Source organism: Lissotriton helveticus, chromosome 11, assembly GCF_964261635.1.
Source record: "Lissotriton helveticus chromosome 11, aLisHel1.1, whole genome shotgun sequence".
Taxonomy (NCBI): Eukaryota; Metazoa; Chordata; class Amphibia; order Caudata; family Salamandridae; genus Lissotriton; species Lissotriton helveticus.
Window position 1 is genome coordinate 64742730 of NC_136072.1, and position 16488 is coordinate 64759217.

At 46.2% G+C, this 16488-nt stretch overlaps 1 protein-coding gene across 2 annotated transcripts in view; it reads left to right on the forward strand.

The window, feature by feature from the left end:
• The window catches only part of DVL3 (dishevelled segment polarity protein 3), a 449584-nt gene extending 433422 nt beyond the window's left edge, over positions 1 to 16162 (forward strand). For both annotated transcript variants that reach the window (XM_078667336.1, XM_078667337.1), the window contains 6 exons: positions 2946 to 3095; positions 6990 to 7121; positions 9375 to 9542; positions 13032 to 13244; positions 14879 to 15310; positions 15760 to 16162. In XM_078667336.1, coding sequence (XP_078523462.1) covers positions 2946 to 3095; positions 6990 to 7121; positions 9375 to 9542; positions 13032 to 13244; positions 14879 to 15310; positions 15760 to 15791 — 1127 coding nt within the window. In that variant the 3' untranslated portion in view covers positions 15792 to 16162. The remainder of the gene's footprint in view (positions 1 to 2945; positions 3096 to 6989; positions 7122 to 9374; positions 9543 to 13031; positions 13245 to 14878; positions 15311 to 15759) is intronic.
• Positions 16163 to 16488: the final 326 nt, after the last annotated feature.

A 16488-nucleotide genomic window follows, 5' to 3' on the forward strand; every position in this document is an offset into this window, starting at 1 on the left:
AAGCCAGATCAACCTTCTAAAAAGATGCGCTACTGGTTTTCGGATGTCTGTGTTTTTCACATTATCCATCCCTTCCTTTTAGCGATTAACATTCTACTTCCAACAGTGGCCTGCCAGCGGTGGCTCCTCTATGGAGAACCTCTCGACTTCACAGTCGAAATTCCTGCTGCCATTTGTGAATAATACTGTTTGTACCTCACACAACAACTCTCAAACAAATAGTTTGTAGGAGCCACAATGCATTCCTACCTGCACTACTTTCCCAGCCTCTGGCCTTACTAAATCTGACATTTTATTGTTCCAATCTTGAAAGAACCGCAATGCACTCACCTCCTGTTTGGAAATATCACCACTTGTCACATATCAACTTAACATCTCTCTCCTTTGCAAGACGCTTGGCGTATTTCTCATACCTGAGAAACCTAATCCTTTGACCTTACTGTACTTACTTCCTACCAAATGTCTCTTGTTTTCCTTACTGGTACCCCTATAGCCCATTCACAGTATTATTCTCTGATCCTTCGCACCAACTCTCCCCGCTGCCCCATTGTTTCCTCCACTTCCCTTTAACGCTCTTAGCAAATTCGTCAGTAACCTACGGCATGTTCACTGCAAGGTATGCACTGCGTTCCAATTGCACTGTACACCTCTTGGAAATTCTGACAATAAATCAATCATTTGTATATATCCATATATCCATTCCAGCCGCTTGCACTGACACGAGTTCCTTCATGGATAAATGCAAGGCTCACTCTTATATTCCACTCACCGTCTTTTGAACATCTTGAGATTCAACTCTTTACTTTCTCACTGTGATCTTCTTGAAGATGAGCGCTGATTTCTTTTGTTTCTTTGTTTCAACGAGTACCTTATGCAGACATTGCCCGGCTTTGCCTGTACATCCGGCAGTTCTTTCCATCAGCACAAGCTTGAGTTATGCGGACCCTCTCTGCAAAGTCCTTCTTTATAACATGCTTGATCTGCCAGGTGCAGACGTCAACTTGGCAACTTGTTTGCACTATTGGCATTTGTTTAAAGCTCCACGCTGCTGCTCGTCTGCGCACACTTGTACATTGTCATTCGTTTAACAGATTCTTCTTACGTATCGTCCCTCATTGTTCACTACATCCCTCCAGGTTGGTCAGCACTGAATAAACGTGTCTCTTATCTGCACTTATCGCTTCCTCCTCTGGCACACAACAGTCCCTTTATTCACTGCTTCCATCCATTGCAATTGTTCTGCCCTTCCTCAGTCATTAGACTTCTCAGTCGCCAGATTTGAATTACTTTTCAAATTCCATCTTGTCTGCAAATTTGACTTCCCGTCTGATATCCCTCCTCACTGTAAGGCACGAGCAGTGCTGCACCCTCTCCCCCTCTCACCTCAGGTGAGTGCTTATAAATGTTTCCTTAGTTTGGGGAGCAGGCACGCTCATAACAAAACCTCAGTCGCCTTTTCCTGGAGGCGCACAACATTGGGGGTCTTTGATGTGGGTCCACGGTCAGTATTCAGTAGTACATGGTCCTACATTTTCTACGTAGTTGAACACACACAGACCGCTTGATATAAACGTATAGGCCTACAAGATCTATATAGAGATTAGAAGTCTACTCACAGAGGTCTTATCTGTCAAAGAGTCAAGTTTAAAATCTGCTGTACCATCCACAAGGCATTGCTTAACTTAGGACCTCTACATCTCTGAGAAATTTATGTTGTATGCCCCTTCAAGATCACTTCGCTCAAGCACGAAATCTCTGCTTGTGGTGCCACGAGTAAGAAGAGCAAGATTAGGAGGAAAGGCCTTATCCCATCTTGGCCCTCGTTATTGGAATGAACTGCCGCTGCCCTTGAGGCAGTGTTCAGACCATCTACAATTCCGAAAGCAGTTGAAGACCATCCTTTTCCTTACTTAATAACTCATTGGAGTTATTCCGCCACCCATATTTAGCTGAAGCGCAGAGATACCCCTTTGGGGGTCGATTCTAGCGCTATACAAAAAAATAAATAAATAAATAAATGTAACATGTCTGATTTAATTTGGCAGCTAGCGACACCAGATTCCATGTTGCTGTGGACATGCCCACCCCATCCAGGTCAGAAACCGGCCCCTCCAGGTGACAGAACCTGCCATGCCTCCAGGCAGCTAGTGGGGTAGAGAATTATGGAAGGCAGGAGATGGAGACAAGACCCATAAGTGAGAGAGATGCTGTTAGGCGGCTGATGGGACTGTTTGAGCAGTTTTCAAGAGATTCCATGAAGACCTCCTTTGTCCTCTGCGCCATGAAACCGCTTGGTGTACGTGCGCTTAGTAAATATTTTAACATAACATAACCTCATTATGGCGAAGCTATTTCTATTCCTCCCCGCTGCCACATATCTTTTCCTATTCCCACTCACTGTCCCTTCAAACCAATTTGAAACTTGTCTGTAAACAGCCATATAGGCGCAACCCTCCCATGTTACTAATCTTTTTTTGACTTATTTCACTTGTCAGTCCTCTCCTACTCAGTAGCCAGGCTTGCAATATATATTAACCTAATCCTTTCCCCAGTTTCAAATTTTTAACCCCTTCTTTTATCTTACACCATCTCCCATTCCTTCCTCACTTTTTGGCCTCTTTCTAGACCTCTCTCATTGACCCTTTGTCGCCTTCTATCACTTTATTTCTCTTCTGTGGTACTAATGCCATTTCCAGAAATCCCTGTGAAAGAAAGGAAGTTATGTTTTTGAGATCCAGCCCGATGGCGCCACTCTTTCTGTTGATAAGCAATGTTGTTTGTGTTTCCTCTTCACCATTCCGATAAAGTCATGGGATCAGCCATGATAATCCTCTGAAACTGATATCCTTGTATTTCCAGGTGATTACCGTGCAGGAGGATCAGTATGCATCTGGTGAGAACGTTTCTGTGCTGAGTTAATCTCTTGTCTGTTCTTGCCTCATCAGGTGAACCTATACGACCAATCGATCCGGCGGCGTGGGTATCGCACACGGCAGCCATGACCAACACCTATCCGGCGTATGGTATGAGCCCCTCCATGAGCACAGTCACTTCCACTAGCTCTTCCATCACCAGCTCCATCCCAGAAATGGAACGTAAGTGCTTGCTCCATGCCAGGGCTGCCCATGCTCCCCCAAAGCATGGCTTCTCACCTCTGCTATCTGCTGCTTAGGGGAACAATACATTTCTGAATACGTCTTGTGGCTGTCCTTCAGGTGAGGCAGCTGAAACCCTAGGACTTGTAGCTATCACACATGTGAAAGTTGAGACGTCCTCTGGGCAAGGCTGACATTTTCTATAGCCATGCAACACTTAGCGGCAACACTTAGGGCCTGATTATGACTTTGTCGGTGCTGCGGCGAGTCTGCACTGCCAAAGCCGTACTTGGACTGCCTGTCAGATTAAGAATTTTCTCCTGTCTGGTTGGCTTTTTTTTTTTTTACGTTGCCCTGGCGGTGCCCTGAAAATGGGCACCCCAATGGGAACACCAAAAGCCGTTCCTGCACAGCATGGACTGGTGTGCATGCACACAGGAGGGCACATATAGTGTTCCCCTGTGTGCATCCACATGCAGGTAAGGCACAGGGGGTTCTGTAGGGCCCCCTTTGTTTCCTCTCCGCCACAGTGATCATGGAGGAGGAACGTCCATGACCGTGCCGGCGGAGAGGAGACTCGTAATATGGGTGGCGGGACCCCTGCGGTCCTGCCAAGCATATTGCGGCCTTCTGAACACTGCAACACTGCCAGGGAATGGTGGTTCCCTGGTGGCTGCGATAGGCTGTGGCAGTCCAACCGCCCGAATCGTAATAAGGTGATCAGGAGACCGCCACTGCTGCACCCCCACTAGTCTGGGGGTCCGTGCACTACCAAACTCGTAATTGAGCCCTTAGTGCAGTTAGAAAATAGTCCATAACATAAAGGATTCTGTTTAAGCGGTTAAAAAAAGATGGACAGCAGTAATGGAAAATGTGGAAGGTGGTATGCTTAAGCAGTGGACCTCCAGTGTAGACCGTGGATAAATAAATGACATCAGCGTATTAGCAGCGACATCTTTGAATTTGATTTTCCCAGTTAGCCTATGGTAGTTTCATCATTGTGATGGTAGATGACAATTTCTGTGGAAGTGCAGGTGATTGATGCCCAGCACAGACTCGTGGTTGCAGTGGTAGACGGATCAAGCTTTCTTTTGGTGACGACGATGATTGCATAAAAGATATATTTTTGTGCATTGGGTGGGACATGTTGCATTGTATTTGAGCGTGATCCTTGAATAGACTTGTCGTCCAGTAGAGGTGGTAAATACATGGATTGATCTTCCAGTGCGTGTGGAGGCTGCATGGAGAGGTGTTGCAGTGGAGATGATTGGTGCATAGCATCATAGGCAGTACTCCCATGGTGACTTCTTCCTTAGGATGTAGGGCATGCATGGAGCAGTGCTGCAGAGCAGCTGATGGTTGTAGGGTCACTCTTCCAGTGAAGGTTACTGAATCATGAACCAGTCTTTCAGTGCAGGTGGATATGTGGAGAAGTCTTCCAGGGGGTGAGATAAATGCACTGAGCGTTTTTCTTGTGGAGGTGATGATGTTTGCTCTGTGGCGGTGATGATGCATGAGCTGTGGAGGTGATACTGCGTGGGCTGTGTAGGTGGTATTGCATGAGCTATAGAGGCGGTACTGCGTGAGGTGGGGAGGTGGTGTTGCATGAGATGCAGAGGTGGTGCTGCTCTTGGCTGTGGAGGTAGTGCTGCTTGAGTTTTGGAGGAGGTGCTGCATGAGCTGTAAAGGCAGTGCTGCATGAGCTGTGGAGGTGATGCTGCGTGGGCTGTGTAGGTGGTATTGCATGAGCTATAGAGGCGGTACTGCGTGAGGTGGGGAGGTGGTGTTGCATGAGATGCAGAGGTGGTGCTGCTCTTGGCTGTGGAGGTAGTGCTGCTTGAGCTTTGGAGGAGGTGCTGCATGAGCTGTAAAGGCAGTGCTGCATGAGCTGTGGAGGTGATGCTGCGTGGGCTGTGTAGGTGGTATTGCATGAGCTATAGAGGCGGTACTGCATGAGGTGGGGAGGTGGTGTTGCATGAGATGCAGAGGTGGTGCTGCTCTTGGCTGTGGAGGTAGTGCTGCTTGAGCTTTGGAGGAGGTGCTGCATGAGCTGTAAAGGCAGTGCTGCATGAGCTGTGGAGGTGATGCTGCGTGGGCTGTGTAGGTGGTATTGCATGAGCTGTAGAGGCAGTACTGCGTGAGGTGGGGAGGTGGTGTTGCATGAGATGTAGAGGTGGTGCTGCTCTTAGCTGTGAAGGTAGTGCTGCATGAGCTGTGGAGGTGTGTTGCATGAGCTGTGTACGTGGTGTTACATGTACGGTGGGGGTGATGCTGCATGAGCTGTAGAGGTGGTGCTGCATGAACTGTGGAGGCGGTGGTACATGAACTTTGGTGGTGGTGCTGCATGAACTGTGGCGGTGGTGATGTATAAACTGTGGCAGTGGTGAGTGTTAGTTGAGACAGTGGAGGCCCAATGGAGAGGAGCGGGCACAGTTAGTGACTTAGTTGTTGAATTAGGGTGGAGATGGGCACAGTGGGGACCACAGTAGAATATAGAGAAAAAGTGGCAATTAATTGGAAGCAAAATTGGTGTACAGCCCATCTGCAGGTTTCATTGCCATTAGTTTCAGCAATGGTTTCCTTCTTTCAGAGCCAAACAAGGCCAAAGAAACAGACTGATACATGTATTGAAAGAAAGGGAAATGCTGAATAGTTGCATACATAATTTTACTGAACATGTACTTTCAGCATTAGGAAATGGGAACTGTGTGTTTCCTCGACTGAAAGTACGTGTGAACATTGAATTGGTGCCTGCCTGGACTGTCTGGTATCTCTTTAGTGCAGGTGTGTACTCCCTCCTCCCACAGTGAGTTTTTTAATCAATTTTTGTTTAGCACAGCGTAGGACAAAACTGGTTGCAAGAGAGGGCTGCACAGGAGGCTTTTTATAGAGATGGAACAATGCAGTGTTTATACAGCAGTTCTGAGAAATATGTGAGTCACTAAAGGTAAGTGACGTAGATGTGAGCATTAAGGCCACTGGTTACAGCAGGAATGGGGTGGTTAGAAAAAGTTTTTATCAAGTTTGCAGCAATGAACAAAGACTGATTTCAGAATGTTTAGTGATAGTTTGTTGGAATGTTGGTCAGATGGACTTAAAAGTGGAGAGAGAAGACTAGGCTTGGGAAGTAAACTCCGCTCCACTTGCGGAAGTTGCGGACATTTTCCAACTCTACGTAGAGCACAGGGATCCCAAAAACTCAGCGAAGCTTTTCCTCTCTTGCGGCTCAACAACGTTAAGTAGGTGAGCAAGGAAAATCCACGCTAGATCACTTCCTGACGAGATTTCTCAATGCGGGTGGTCGTGGTAGGTCGCTAGCGCTCGTGGTGAGAAACGTGCTGCTCGCATTGTGAAAAGCTGCCACTCGGGTAGAACATCAACTCAAGTGGCAGAAAGAAGCTGCGCCCTCTTGTGCTGCATGTGGTGCCGTTAGTGCTGATTTTACAGCACGGGACAAACTCTCCGTGCTAAAAATCAGCGCAACTTCCTGCACTCCGCTGCTTGCGGAGCACAATGGAGTTTTTAAGCCACACGGAACTCCGCCCAGGCCTAGAGAAGACCCGCAGCAACTATAAACGTTTAAATGGAGGGACATGAAAAGCTCCATTCTGGAAACCCTCACCTACAAGATGGCGGCACAGTTCCTAAATTGTGCTCTAGAATGTATTGTTCCCTTCGATTGTTTGATGTCTTCATCTTCATGCCTTGAACACTCATTTAAATTCCATGTCGCACATTTCTTCCTCCTCCCTACAATCCCTAACCTGAACCCAATTTCCTCCCTTGATCTTCGTATCCCCTCCTTTCGCCTCCTGTCCCCCACTAACTGCTACCCTGGTCCCCCTTTCATCTCTTGCCTCCCTCCCTTCCTCTGCCCTTAACTCTGATCTGCAGGCTTCGATGACTTTCACCTGTCCATCCACAGTGACATGGCCACCATTGTGAAGGCCATGCGCTCCACCGAGTCCGGTCTTGAGGTCCGGGACAGGATGTGGCTCAAGATCACCATCCCCAATGCCTTCATAGGTAAGTGCTTGTTTAATAAAGTTCTTCGGCCTCTTTTATCCGCAAGAGCGGTTGCATCGGTTTCTCTTTCTGGTCCATCGCTCTGTGTTCCTTAGATACCTGTGTATGGAATCTATGGTCTGCTGCTATGTGGGGCTGTGATATGTGGTTGTCTTGTTTGGGCATTAGACCAGTGAATGATTTAGACATTATTGTGGTAATTTCGAAAGCTCTCTAGGGCTGGGATAGTAAGTTGTGTTCTGCTGCAGTTTTTGACCAGGATTAACCAGAATGGCGTCAGTTAACCCCTTCGACGCTCATGACGAGCTGGGCTCGTCATGCAGTAGCCTCCTGCTACGCTCATGACGAGCCCAGCTCGTCATGAATAATGGTGATCATGATTTTCCAGCACAGGGGAAAAATCCCCATAGCATTCAAAAGGTTAACTACAACAGCCTAAGGCTAAGAGACTTGTACTGCATTATGTGCTTCATATTCTCTTTTGTGGTGTATAAGCACTGTGTAAGGCAGAGATTCTTCGTTACGTAGACTGGTTTATGTAGCAGTTTGTGACTTGGGTTCTTTGTTGTAGGGTCTGAAGTCTGCCACAGTGTGTGGCATGGACACTTGGTTTCAGCATTTTGCTGTGCAGCTGGGATACTTGTGTTGATAATCTGTACAGGATTGTCTGGCATGAATATCCCAGGAGTTTATTAGCTTTCCTGTGTGATTAATAAATACATGGTTGTGGTGTGTAAACTTTGCAGAAGGGTGTGGTTGGTATACTTGGTTATGGTCCTGTATTTCTACAGATGTATGTGACTGAGGTCTGAACAAAACCCCTTAGTATAAATCTAAAAGCTTAAACTGACATTGATAAATACACAGCTATGTACTCAAACTTGGGCCCTGACTTAATTTTAGATGGACGGCCCGCCATTCCGCCATAGGGATGGAGTAAAGTACACCATCATCATGACGAAGGGACCACCTGCTTAATTTATAAATGACCAGCAAGCAGGCAGTCATTTATAAAAGAATTGGCAGGAACCGCCATAACAGCAGTGGCGCCCTGTATCAAAGAGTTCTTTTTTTATTTACTATCCTGAAACAAAATTTTCTTTTTATAATATAAAAAAAGTAATGCTCTCCTCGTCATAGCAGTCATCTCCCTCCTATTGCGGAAAATCATTATTTGCATTTTACTGTCCCCCGCCACCAGGATTTGCCTGGCAGTGAAAGACAGTAAAAAAATGGTTATATGTCGATCTATCCTAATTGGTTGGGCGAACATATAACCATTTCTCCGACAGCCTTTAATCCGCAGTGCCGTCTGAGATGTTTGGCTATAGCTGAGACAGTTTAGTCTCCCAGTGGTTGAATTGAAGGTCCGTCCGCATATAGACCAGGCGGACGAACCACTATGTTGGCGGGAAGGGAACTCCGTCACTGCACGACGGAGTTCCCTTCCCACCAACATATAGATCAGGCCCTAAATCTCTTAAATAGAACTTTAAATTCCCAAGCACAATTTTAAGATTAAATCCTTAATCTAAACATAAGCACACAATTCTAAATCCAAGACGAATTGTAACTCTCTAATAAAGATACCTAAAACTGAATAACGAAGACTGTCTTGTGTCGTATGTGTAAGCTGAAAGCCTTAAACAAACTTAAACTCTTACGCCTCTGAAAACTTAACTCCTCTGCCTAAATTCGACATTTAATGCCTTATGTTAAACAATTCCCTAAGGAAAAATGATTTTAATTCATAACCAATTTAGGCCACAGAGAAGTATCACATTTGGGTGTCATAATCTTCTGCCTTGCTGGAAAGTTTGATTGCTATATTTTGTTTTAAAATTACTAAGTTTTATTGCAATGTGCCTAGAATACTTTCTGCGTTGGCTAGCAAATGTTGACTACCAATTGTCTGCTTGTGACAGTCTCGCTGAGCTTTCTTATTGAGTGTGACTGGCAAGTTGGATGAATTTATAGCTGTAATGATGTTGTGGTTTGTGAATTGCTACAGTGTGCAGTAGGGATATTGTAGACTTGAACTATGCTGCATTGCTATGCTGTATTGTATTAATCTTGACTGAATTGGGCTTCGTGCTGCAGAGAAGTGGAAGAGATCCTAGAATCCGAGGACAGCGTTAGATAATAGGGAACAGAGAATGTGGACCAGGCTCGGCATGCTCTCAGGAGTGCCTCTTGTGGGTTGTGTGGTTCCATGGTCTCACAGTTTTTTTTAAATGTTGATATTATTTGCAGGTTCGGATGTGGTAGATTGGCTTTATCACCACGTGGAAGGATTCACAGACCGCCGGGAAGCCCGCAAGTACGCCAGTAATCTTCTCAAAGCGGGTTACATCCGGCACACAGTGAACAAAATCACCTTCTCGGAGCAGTGTTACTACATCTTCGGAGATCTCGTTGGCAGTACGTTGAAACATTCTCCTAGCTTAACTAAGGAACAGATGTTTTTGATTCTGTGTGGGTTAAGTTTGTATCTAAGTGTCACTCGTAAACAAATTTTGGGGCATGGCTTAATGAGTGTTTCAGAAAAAGAAATCATGACTAAATTGTGCTCAATGGAATCGTAATTTTAAGGAAATGTTTTGAAAAAAGTTTATCTTCAGATAACCTTTGCAACTCTTCCAAGATTAGTTTGATCACCTCAAGGGATGTCTTTGTCACATGGTAGACCAACCACTCTGCTAGCGTATGCTAGCCTTAAACAGCAGAGCACTTTCTCTTCAAGGATCCCAAGGTGCTCTGCTAGAACACACTAGTTCTGATGTAGAGCATCTCTACTATTCAATAGGTTGGTACCGACTCTCGCCAGTATATATATTGATCCTAATTTCCATTATCTCTGCTATTCCAGAGAAGCTTCCTCAAATCGCGGTTCCGTAGTCCTCTGCGACTCTTCCCAATGGAACCCCTTCTCCTTTCTGAACTGGGTCTCATAAACTCTTGTTCACTTCATTCTTGGTCTGTGGAAGCATCTACTGTTCCCAGCATTGATCTCCACACTTGATCGTCTACTCCACCAGGCAGACTTTGTTATCTTTGCTAATGCATCTTCTCCACAATCTGTGGTGCCCCTTATATTGTAGAACCGGGTCTCTGCTATCTATCATGGTATTCTACTCCTAAAATGCTTCACCATAGCATAATCTGCATTATCACATAATAATCCAGAACCATAACCACAAACGGCTCATCCTAACATCTCATCTCTGGCCTGCAACTCCCAATGCACTTTAATTGTGACCTGCAGTCGCCACTCCTATTCTTGGCACAAGGGATCCGTAGAGTGGACTTTAATCCTACTAATCTATGCAGGAATCTCACATAATTCTTGGAGAACACCTGTCATTAAGAGTTACACCATATCCTCATAAACATTAGTTTGAATGTGCGGAACATTTTTCAGGAGTGATTTGGGAACACCTGTACAGCAGTGCAAGAGGCACATGAATTATGTCGGTCTGTCTTCCACAAGCCCTTTAAATCCACTTCCACCACTGGTGTCTTCATTGTGGGAAAATTGGACTCATTGAAAAAGTAAATACTTATATTTTATTGTCATTGCCCCCGCTCCACCCCCCCCCCTCCAATCCCCCCTCCAACCTCCCACACCCCCAATTGCAAGTACATTTCATCAGGTTAAGCCACCCAATAAGACAAAGCTAAAACAGGGACTTGCACAATTTTGTGCTGTAAGCACCAACATCTGCATGTTATGCCCCATTTTTTAGACAAAACTGAATAAGTGTTGTTTAGCTCACCTGATAAATTCTCAGTCACACTGTGTCGTATTTTATTGTGGTTGTTAATTCTACACTGGGCATAGCTTAAGCTTGTGCTCCACACCGAGTCCAACTAATGTGTTGGTCAGCCTTTAGCCCAATCCGCCTCATAGGTCTGATCAAATCTGACACTACTACATGGATCTTTAGTGGGTGAGGATACTCCAACTGTAATGCACGTCCCAGTGAAGACCTGTGCCTGACATAACTCCACCGTGCAACCCTAATGCCCACTGCTCAGGTCACCGTTCGCCTGGCAACACAAAGGTCCTGACACCACATACTATTGCTGTCCACCTTAATGTTGTATGGCACAGGGCCTTCCCAATGCCTTTCACTCTATTTGATTAGATGCCTCAAACGGTGGATGCTGGGTCAGTATAGCTGTTACAGTCACCCTGTAGTTGGCCTTGCTTGCTGTCAGTCTTTAGTTGAAATCCTGTGACACTTAATGCCATATTTTCTTGTTTCCTGGAGCTTGGCCTCAAAAAGCCTTTGTCTGAGGCATACAGAAAAGATGCTATCTGTCCCGGCGAGGCTGGGACGTGGGGGTTGACACCGGGTACTGAGGGCTCTACAGGGGCAGGTGTTGTAAAGAGGAATACAGGCGCCTTCAGTAACGGTTTTAACGAAGGCTTTATTGGGATATAAGTTTTTTTCATGAAACTCAGGATTACTAAACAGGATAAAGAAAGAAGTCCTCTTGGATTGTCTTCGGGCTGTTGTGACGTCAAGGGGCCGGTGTCTGCTCCGGGCGTTGTCTCCTGGTTCCGCTCCGGGTTTCGCTCCGGTACCGGCAAAGGAAAGGAAACGAGGGTCAGGACACAATACGGCGGTGATACTCTCAAGGGATCGGGAGTGAGGGATCAACAGTCCGTGCACACTTTAAACTACCCCTAACCAGTGGGGGAACAGTGCTCGTGCAGGGAGGGGGGGGGGAAGGACAGGCTGGAGTAAGAAAACGGTCACTGATGTTTCTTTCGCCCGACCCAGCCCGCTACCCGGCCCCGTACCTCTTGGAGCCACGCTCCTCCCGTGGGAACGTGGCAGGGCGCAGCGTGATATCGTTGGCCTCCTGGCTTGTCGTGCTCCGTCTTATCAGCGTCCTGGTACCTCCCGTCGACTTCCTCGTGGGTCTCCGCTCCACCTGAAACGCCTTCCATCTCCGTCCCAGTTGTTCCGGCTTTTGACGCCACTGCGTCCTCAGGGGGAGGAGTCTTGTTACCTGGCTCGACCATCTTAAAGGGACCTGTGCCAGTATTTCCCGGAATCCATACAGAGTCGTCCTCTTCGGTCCATGTTGCCGGTGTATGCTGTGGGGACAAGGAGCACGGTAAAAGAGGTGTGGCTGTCCACCATTCTGCATTAGTCTGAGGTTCCGGCTCCCTTGCCCCGTCACACTATCACACTTACGTCGAGTCAGCTTCCAGTCGCTTGCAGCTGTCACATTATTCTAGAACCTAGAAAGATGCCTCAAAAGAGGAAATAAAGCGGTTAACATTTTGCAAATACTTTGCTTTTTTACAACTGGATAACAGCTCTTCTGTACTGACTATCATTGTTGAGTCCATATTGAGAGATTCATTCACAGTGATCTGGGTACACCAGTTAGTTAATCTCTTCTGCAGGAGGATTCACCTGGTGGTATAGCTCAATAAATCTTGTTTTGACATAGCTGAAGCTTACATTACTATAATTGATGTAAAACACAGGTCACCCTGTACTCTCTCACATAGGTCTTTGTCCCATGCCTTCTACTCCTGTGGAAGCCTCTGAGTAACCTCGTTACTGGGTGCCACTGTTCACGACGACTAAAGAGTGGCTCTACCAGTTAAAGGTTTAAATGTTTTCTAGGGATCTTTCCTTGGCGAGACTGCAGCGACAACTGAGAATGTATTCCTAGGAATACCTAGGACAAGAGCACTACCATTAGATGTTGCTTCTCCTCTAGCACCTGTACCTCTGAAGACTGAATAAACAAGTACCAGGAAGGCAGTGAGATGCATTCTGTCCATAATGTGGGATGGAAGTCTGTAGACGCAATACAGAGTGGGTGAGAAGGTTGCGCCTACTGCATAAATAATTTACCCAAGCATTTTTTGTCTCTTTACAGATCTTGCAAATCTTTCTCTGAATGACCGAGATGGCTCAAGTGGGGCTTCGGATCAGGACACACTGGCTCCTCTGCCCCACCCAGGAGCAGCACCCTGGCCCATGGCCTTTTCATACCAGTACCCCCCAGTGCACCCCTACAACCCACACCCTGGATTCCCTGAGCCAGGATACAGCTATGCTGGGGGCAGCGCTGGGAGCCAGCACAGTGAAGGTAGGTCCTATTACCCTGGGCTCAGAAACGTTCCCTAACCTTCAAGATGGGAGGAGAACATACCCTAGGGCTAGGAGCAGGAGTGACTGCTACCGGGCCTGGGTGGTGGGGCGGGTGACGAAAAAGAAAAAAAACACTTACCTGAAAACGGCCGGCCGCCACCTCTCCTCCATCCTCTTCTTCCTGTCTCCGGTCTGGTAGCAGGAACCACCCAAACTCCCCTGAGCCAATCACAACGCTGCACTGCAGCATTGTGATTGGTCTGAGTGCCGTAGTTCGACACTCAGACGAGGTATGGGAGGCTGGGCATTTTCCTCACCGGGCTGTGCATTACATCCTGGTGGGGAAGATGCAAAGTGGGCATGACTGTTTGCTCGGCCCAAGATGGCCGGCCAAGCAGTCATGCACACTTAGGAAGTGCAAACCACTCCTCTCCCTGCTCTGGCCAGCCCTGCCCAGCCCCGCCTCTGACTGCAATAGGAAAACAAAAATGATAATAACAATACGTTATTCTCATTTTATTTTTCCTTTTCAGCAGTGGGGCGGCACTCCTCCGCCTTAGCGGAGGAGCCGCCACTGGCTAGGAGGGCAGTCAGGAGCCCTGTGTTCAGGGTCAACTTGTTCAGTTGGCTACACCAGTCTTTAGTTGTGTTTAGTATTGCGTTTCCACTAAGTGCATTACAGAGTTGTGTATATGATGCATGCCTTTCATCTTTTAACTGTACCTATACCTATCCATGCTGCTACCATTGGCCCGTATGTCGGATAATCCTACCCAGCAGGCCACACACCTTATCATGTTATATACATACATGGTTGATTTTATCGGGGTTGTGCAAAACAGAATATTAACTTCGTTTTAAGTCTGAAAAGTAGTCGCCATGTAATGGTCACCATGTTCTTGACCACAAGTGAGGCACGTACGTTCACGGAATGTTACACTGATATAGCAATGTATTCTCTTACACTCTGTCTTCAACAGGGAAACATACTCTTTACAAGCCCATAGTGCCTCATTGCTCCTAGGTCTAGTCACACTTGTGTATCTTTTTTTACATCCGTCTTTGATATCTTTTCTTGGGCTGTGAGTAATGCTGCTCTGGATGGTCTGGTTTCGACGTAAGATTAAAATAGGTGTTGCCAGCCCTGCCCGTATGATGTATTCAGTTATCACCAGCATCCTGCCCACTTCTCTTGCAAAGACAGGCTTCTATGGTCACCCACAATACCACGCCTGTATTGGACAACAGAAGTATCAGAAAAAAAAATGTATTAGGGGAAAAAGAGGATCTGTGGTACTTAGTGCCAAGGGTCAACACAATGTGAAATACTCTTCATGACACATCATCACACATTTTACCTAGACTCTTTTGGAAACCTGTATGAGATGACCTTGGTCTAAAATCTTACAACTGCTTCTTCCCTTCCCCTTTCTCTTGAGTTACAGTACATGATCTTATTCCCAATATCACAGGCATGTTTTACTTTTCAGATTTCAATTTCCTTGTGGATCTTCTGATCATGGGGAAGCATGCCCTATCTTACAATTTCAGTATACACAATCCTTAACTTAATAATGCACTTACACTATAACACATTTTTAAAAATTACTTCTCAATCTTGTTTTTTTGCAGGAAGCCGAAGTAGCGGCTCAAACCGAAGTGGCAGTGACCGAAGGAAAGAGAAGGAAGCCAAAGGCGGGGACTGCAAGTCTGGCGGTAGTGGCAGCGAGTCAGACCACACCACCAGGAGTACTAAGCGTCGAGAAAGGGCTGCAAGCGAGCGGTCCGCACCAGCTAGCGAGCACAGCCATCACAGCCACCTAAGCCACCACAGCCACCGGAGCCACCACTCGCTTGCGCACAGCATCCGCAGCCACCACACGCACCAGTCCTACGGGCCGCCAGGGGTACCTCCTCTCTACGGTCCTCCCATGATGATGATGATGGCCCCGCCACCTTCTGCCATGGGGCCTCCAGGTGCCCCTCCGAGTCGGGATTTATCCTCCGTGCCCCCTGAACTCACCGCTAGTAGACAGTCATTCCGAATTGCAATGGGAAACCCTAGTGAGTTCTTTGTGGATGTGATGTGAAAAAAAACTCATCTGCTTTTTTTTTCGCCCTTGAGAAATGCCAGCGTGCTCGTTTGGTCTTGATATCATAAATATAAATATATATTATTTTTTTTAAAAAGGGAATCGAAACGGCGCAGTTTGTGATAAGCGGCTGTGCGCCTTTGAACTTCACTGACAATGCTGCACTAATCGGCAGAACCCGTAGTTTAATCTTGCCACCTAAGGCTCTGGACCGCGTACTGTTCGCAGGGGGGATTGCCTGCTTGCCTGGCTTGACATAACACTGTTTTTGGATTTAACACAATTAACCTGCATCATTTTTTTCAGTTTTTTTTAAGCACTGAGTTTCAATAGCTAATACTGTTTTGTTCTCATTTCTGCCTAAATTATTGTGTTTTTTTGTTTTGTTTTTAAACCCCTTGTGTTTGTTTTGTCAAGCAGCAAAGAACTATGGTGTTTTTGATTTCCTCTGACCTTTCCCGCCAGAGGAAGGAAAAGGTTCTCTGTCGGCGCGTGTCACTTCCTGTGAGGGTGTCATGGCGGCTGTGTTTGGACGTTTGCAGTAGCAGAGAAGACGATCCCTGTTCATATGCCCGAGCTGCCGTTTGAGTGTGTGTTCACTGGAAGATTTTTTTAATTTTCTTTTGGCATAAACAAGACTGTTCTGTCCTAGGAGGGAACACCACCAGCCTTATTCGTGTACGAAAAAAAACCTTATGAATAATAAATGGAATGTTACAAAGCTTCAAATATCGTTTTTAGCTGTGAAAAGTAGACGAATATTGAAAGGAAAATGCTCATACTTCTAAAATAAACTCTTCATTTTGCAGCTTTTTTGCACCCACCTTGACTGACAAAATGTACATTTTATTGTGGGTTTAAGTGGAGAAATATATATTGTGGAGGTACTCTTGTATTTTAGAATGTTCCCCTCAATGGGGATCATATTTGTACAATACACAAAGACAAATGTGGCAAGATCAGAATTTTTTTATTGATTTATTTTTTTGTTGTTTTTTTTTATGCGCGAAGCGTGCTGCCTTCTGTGGGTAATCTTGCCACCTCTCAGTTTTTTTACCGGCATGACCAGTATTCTAATGTCCCCACTGGTACAAAAAAATCACAAAAAGATTGCATTTTCCCTCTTCCGGTCATACTTAAAACAGAAAA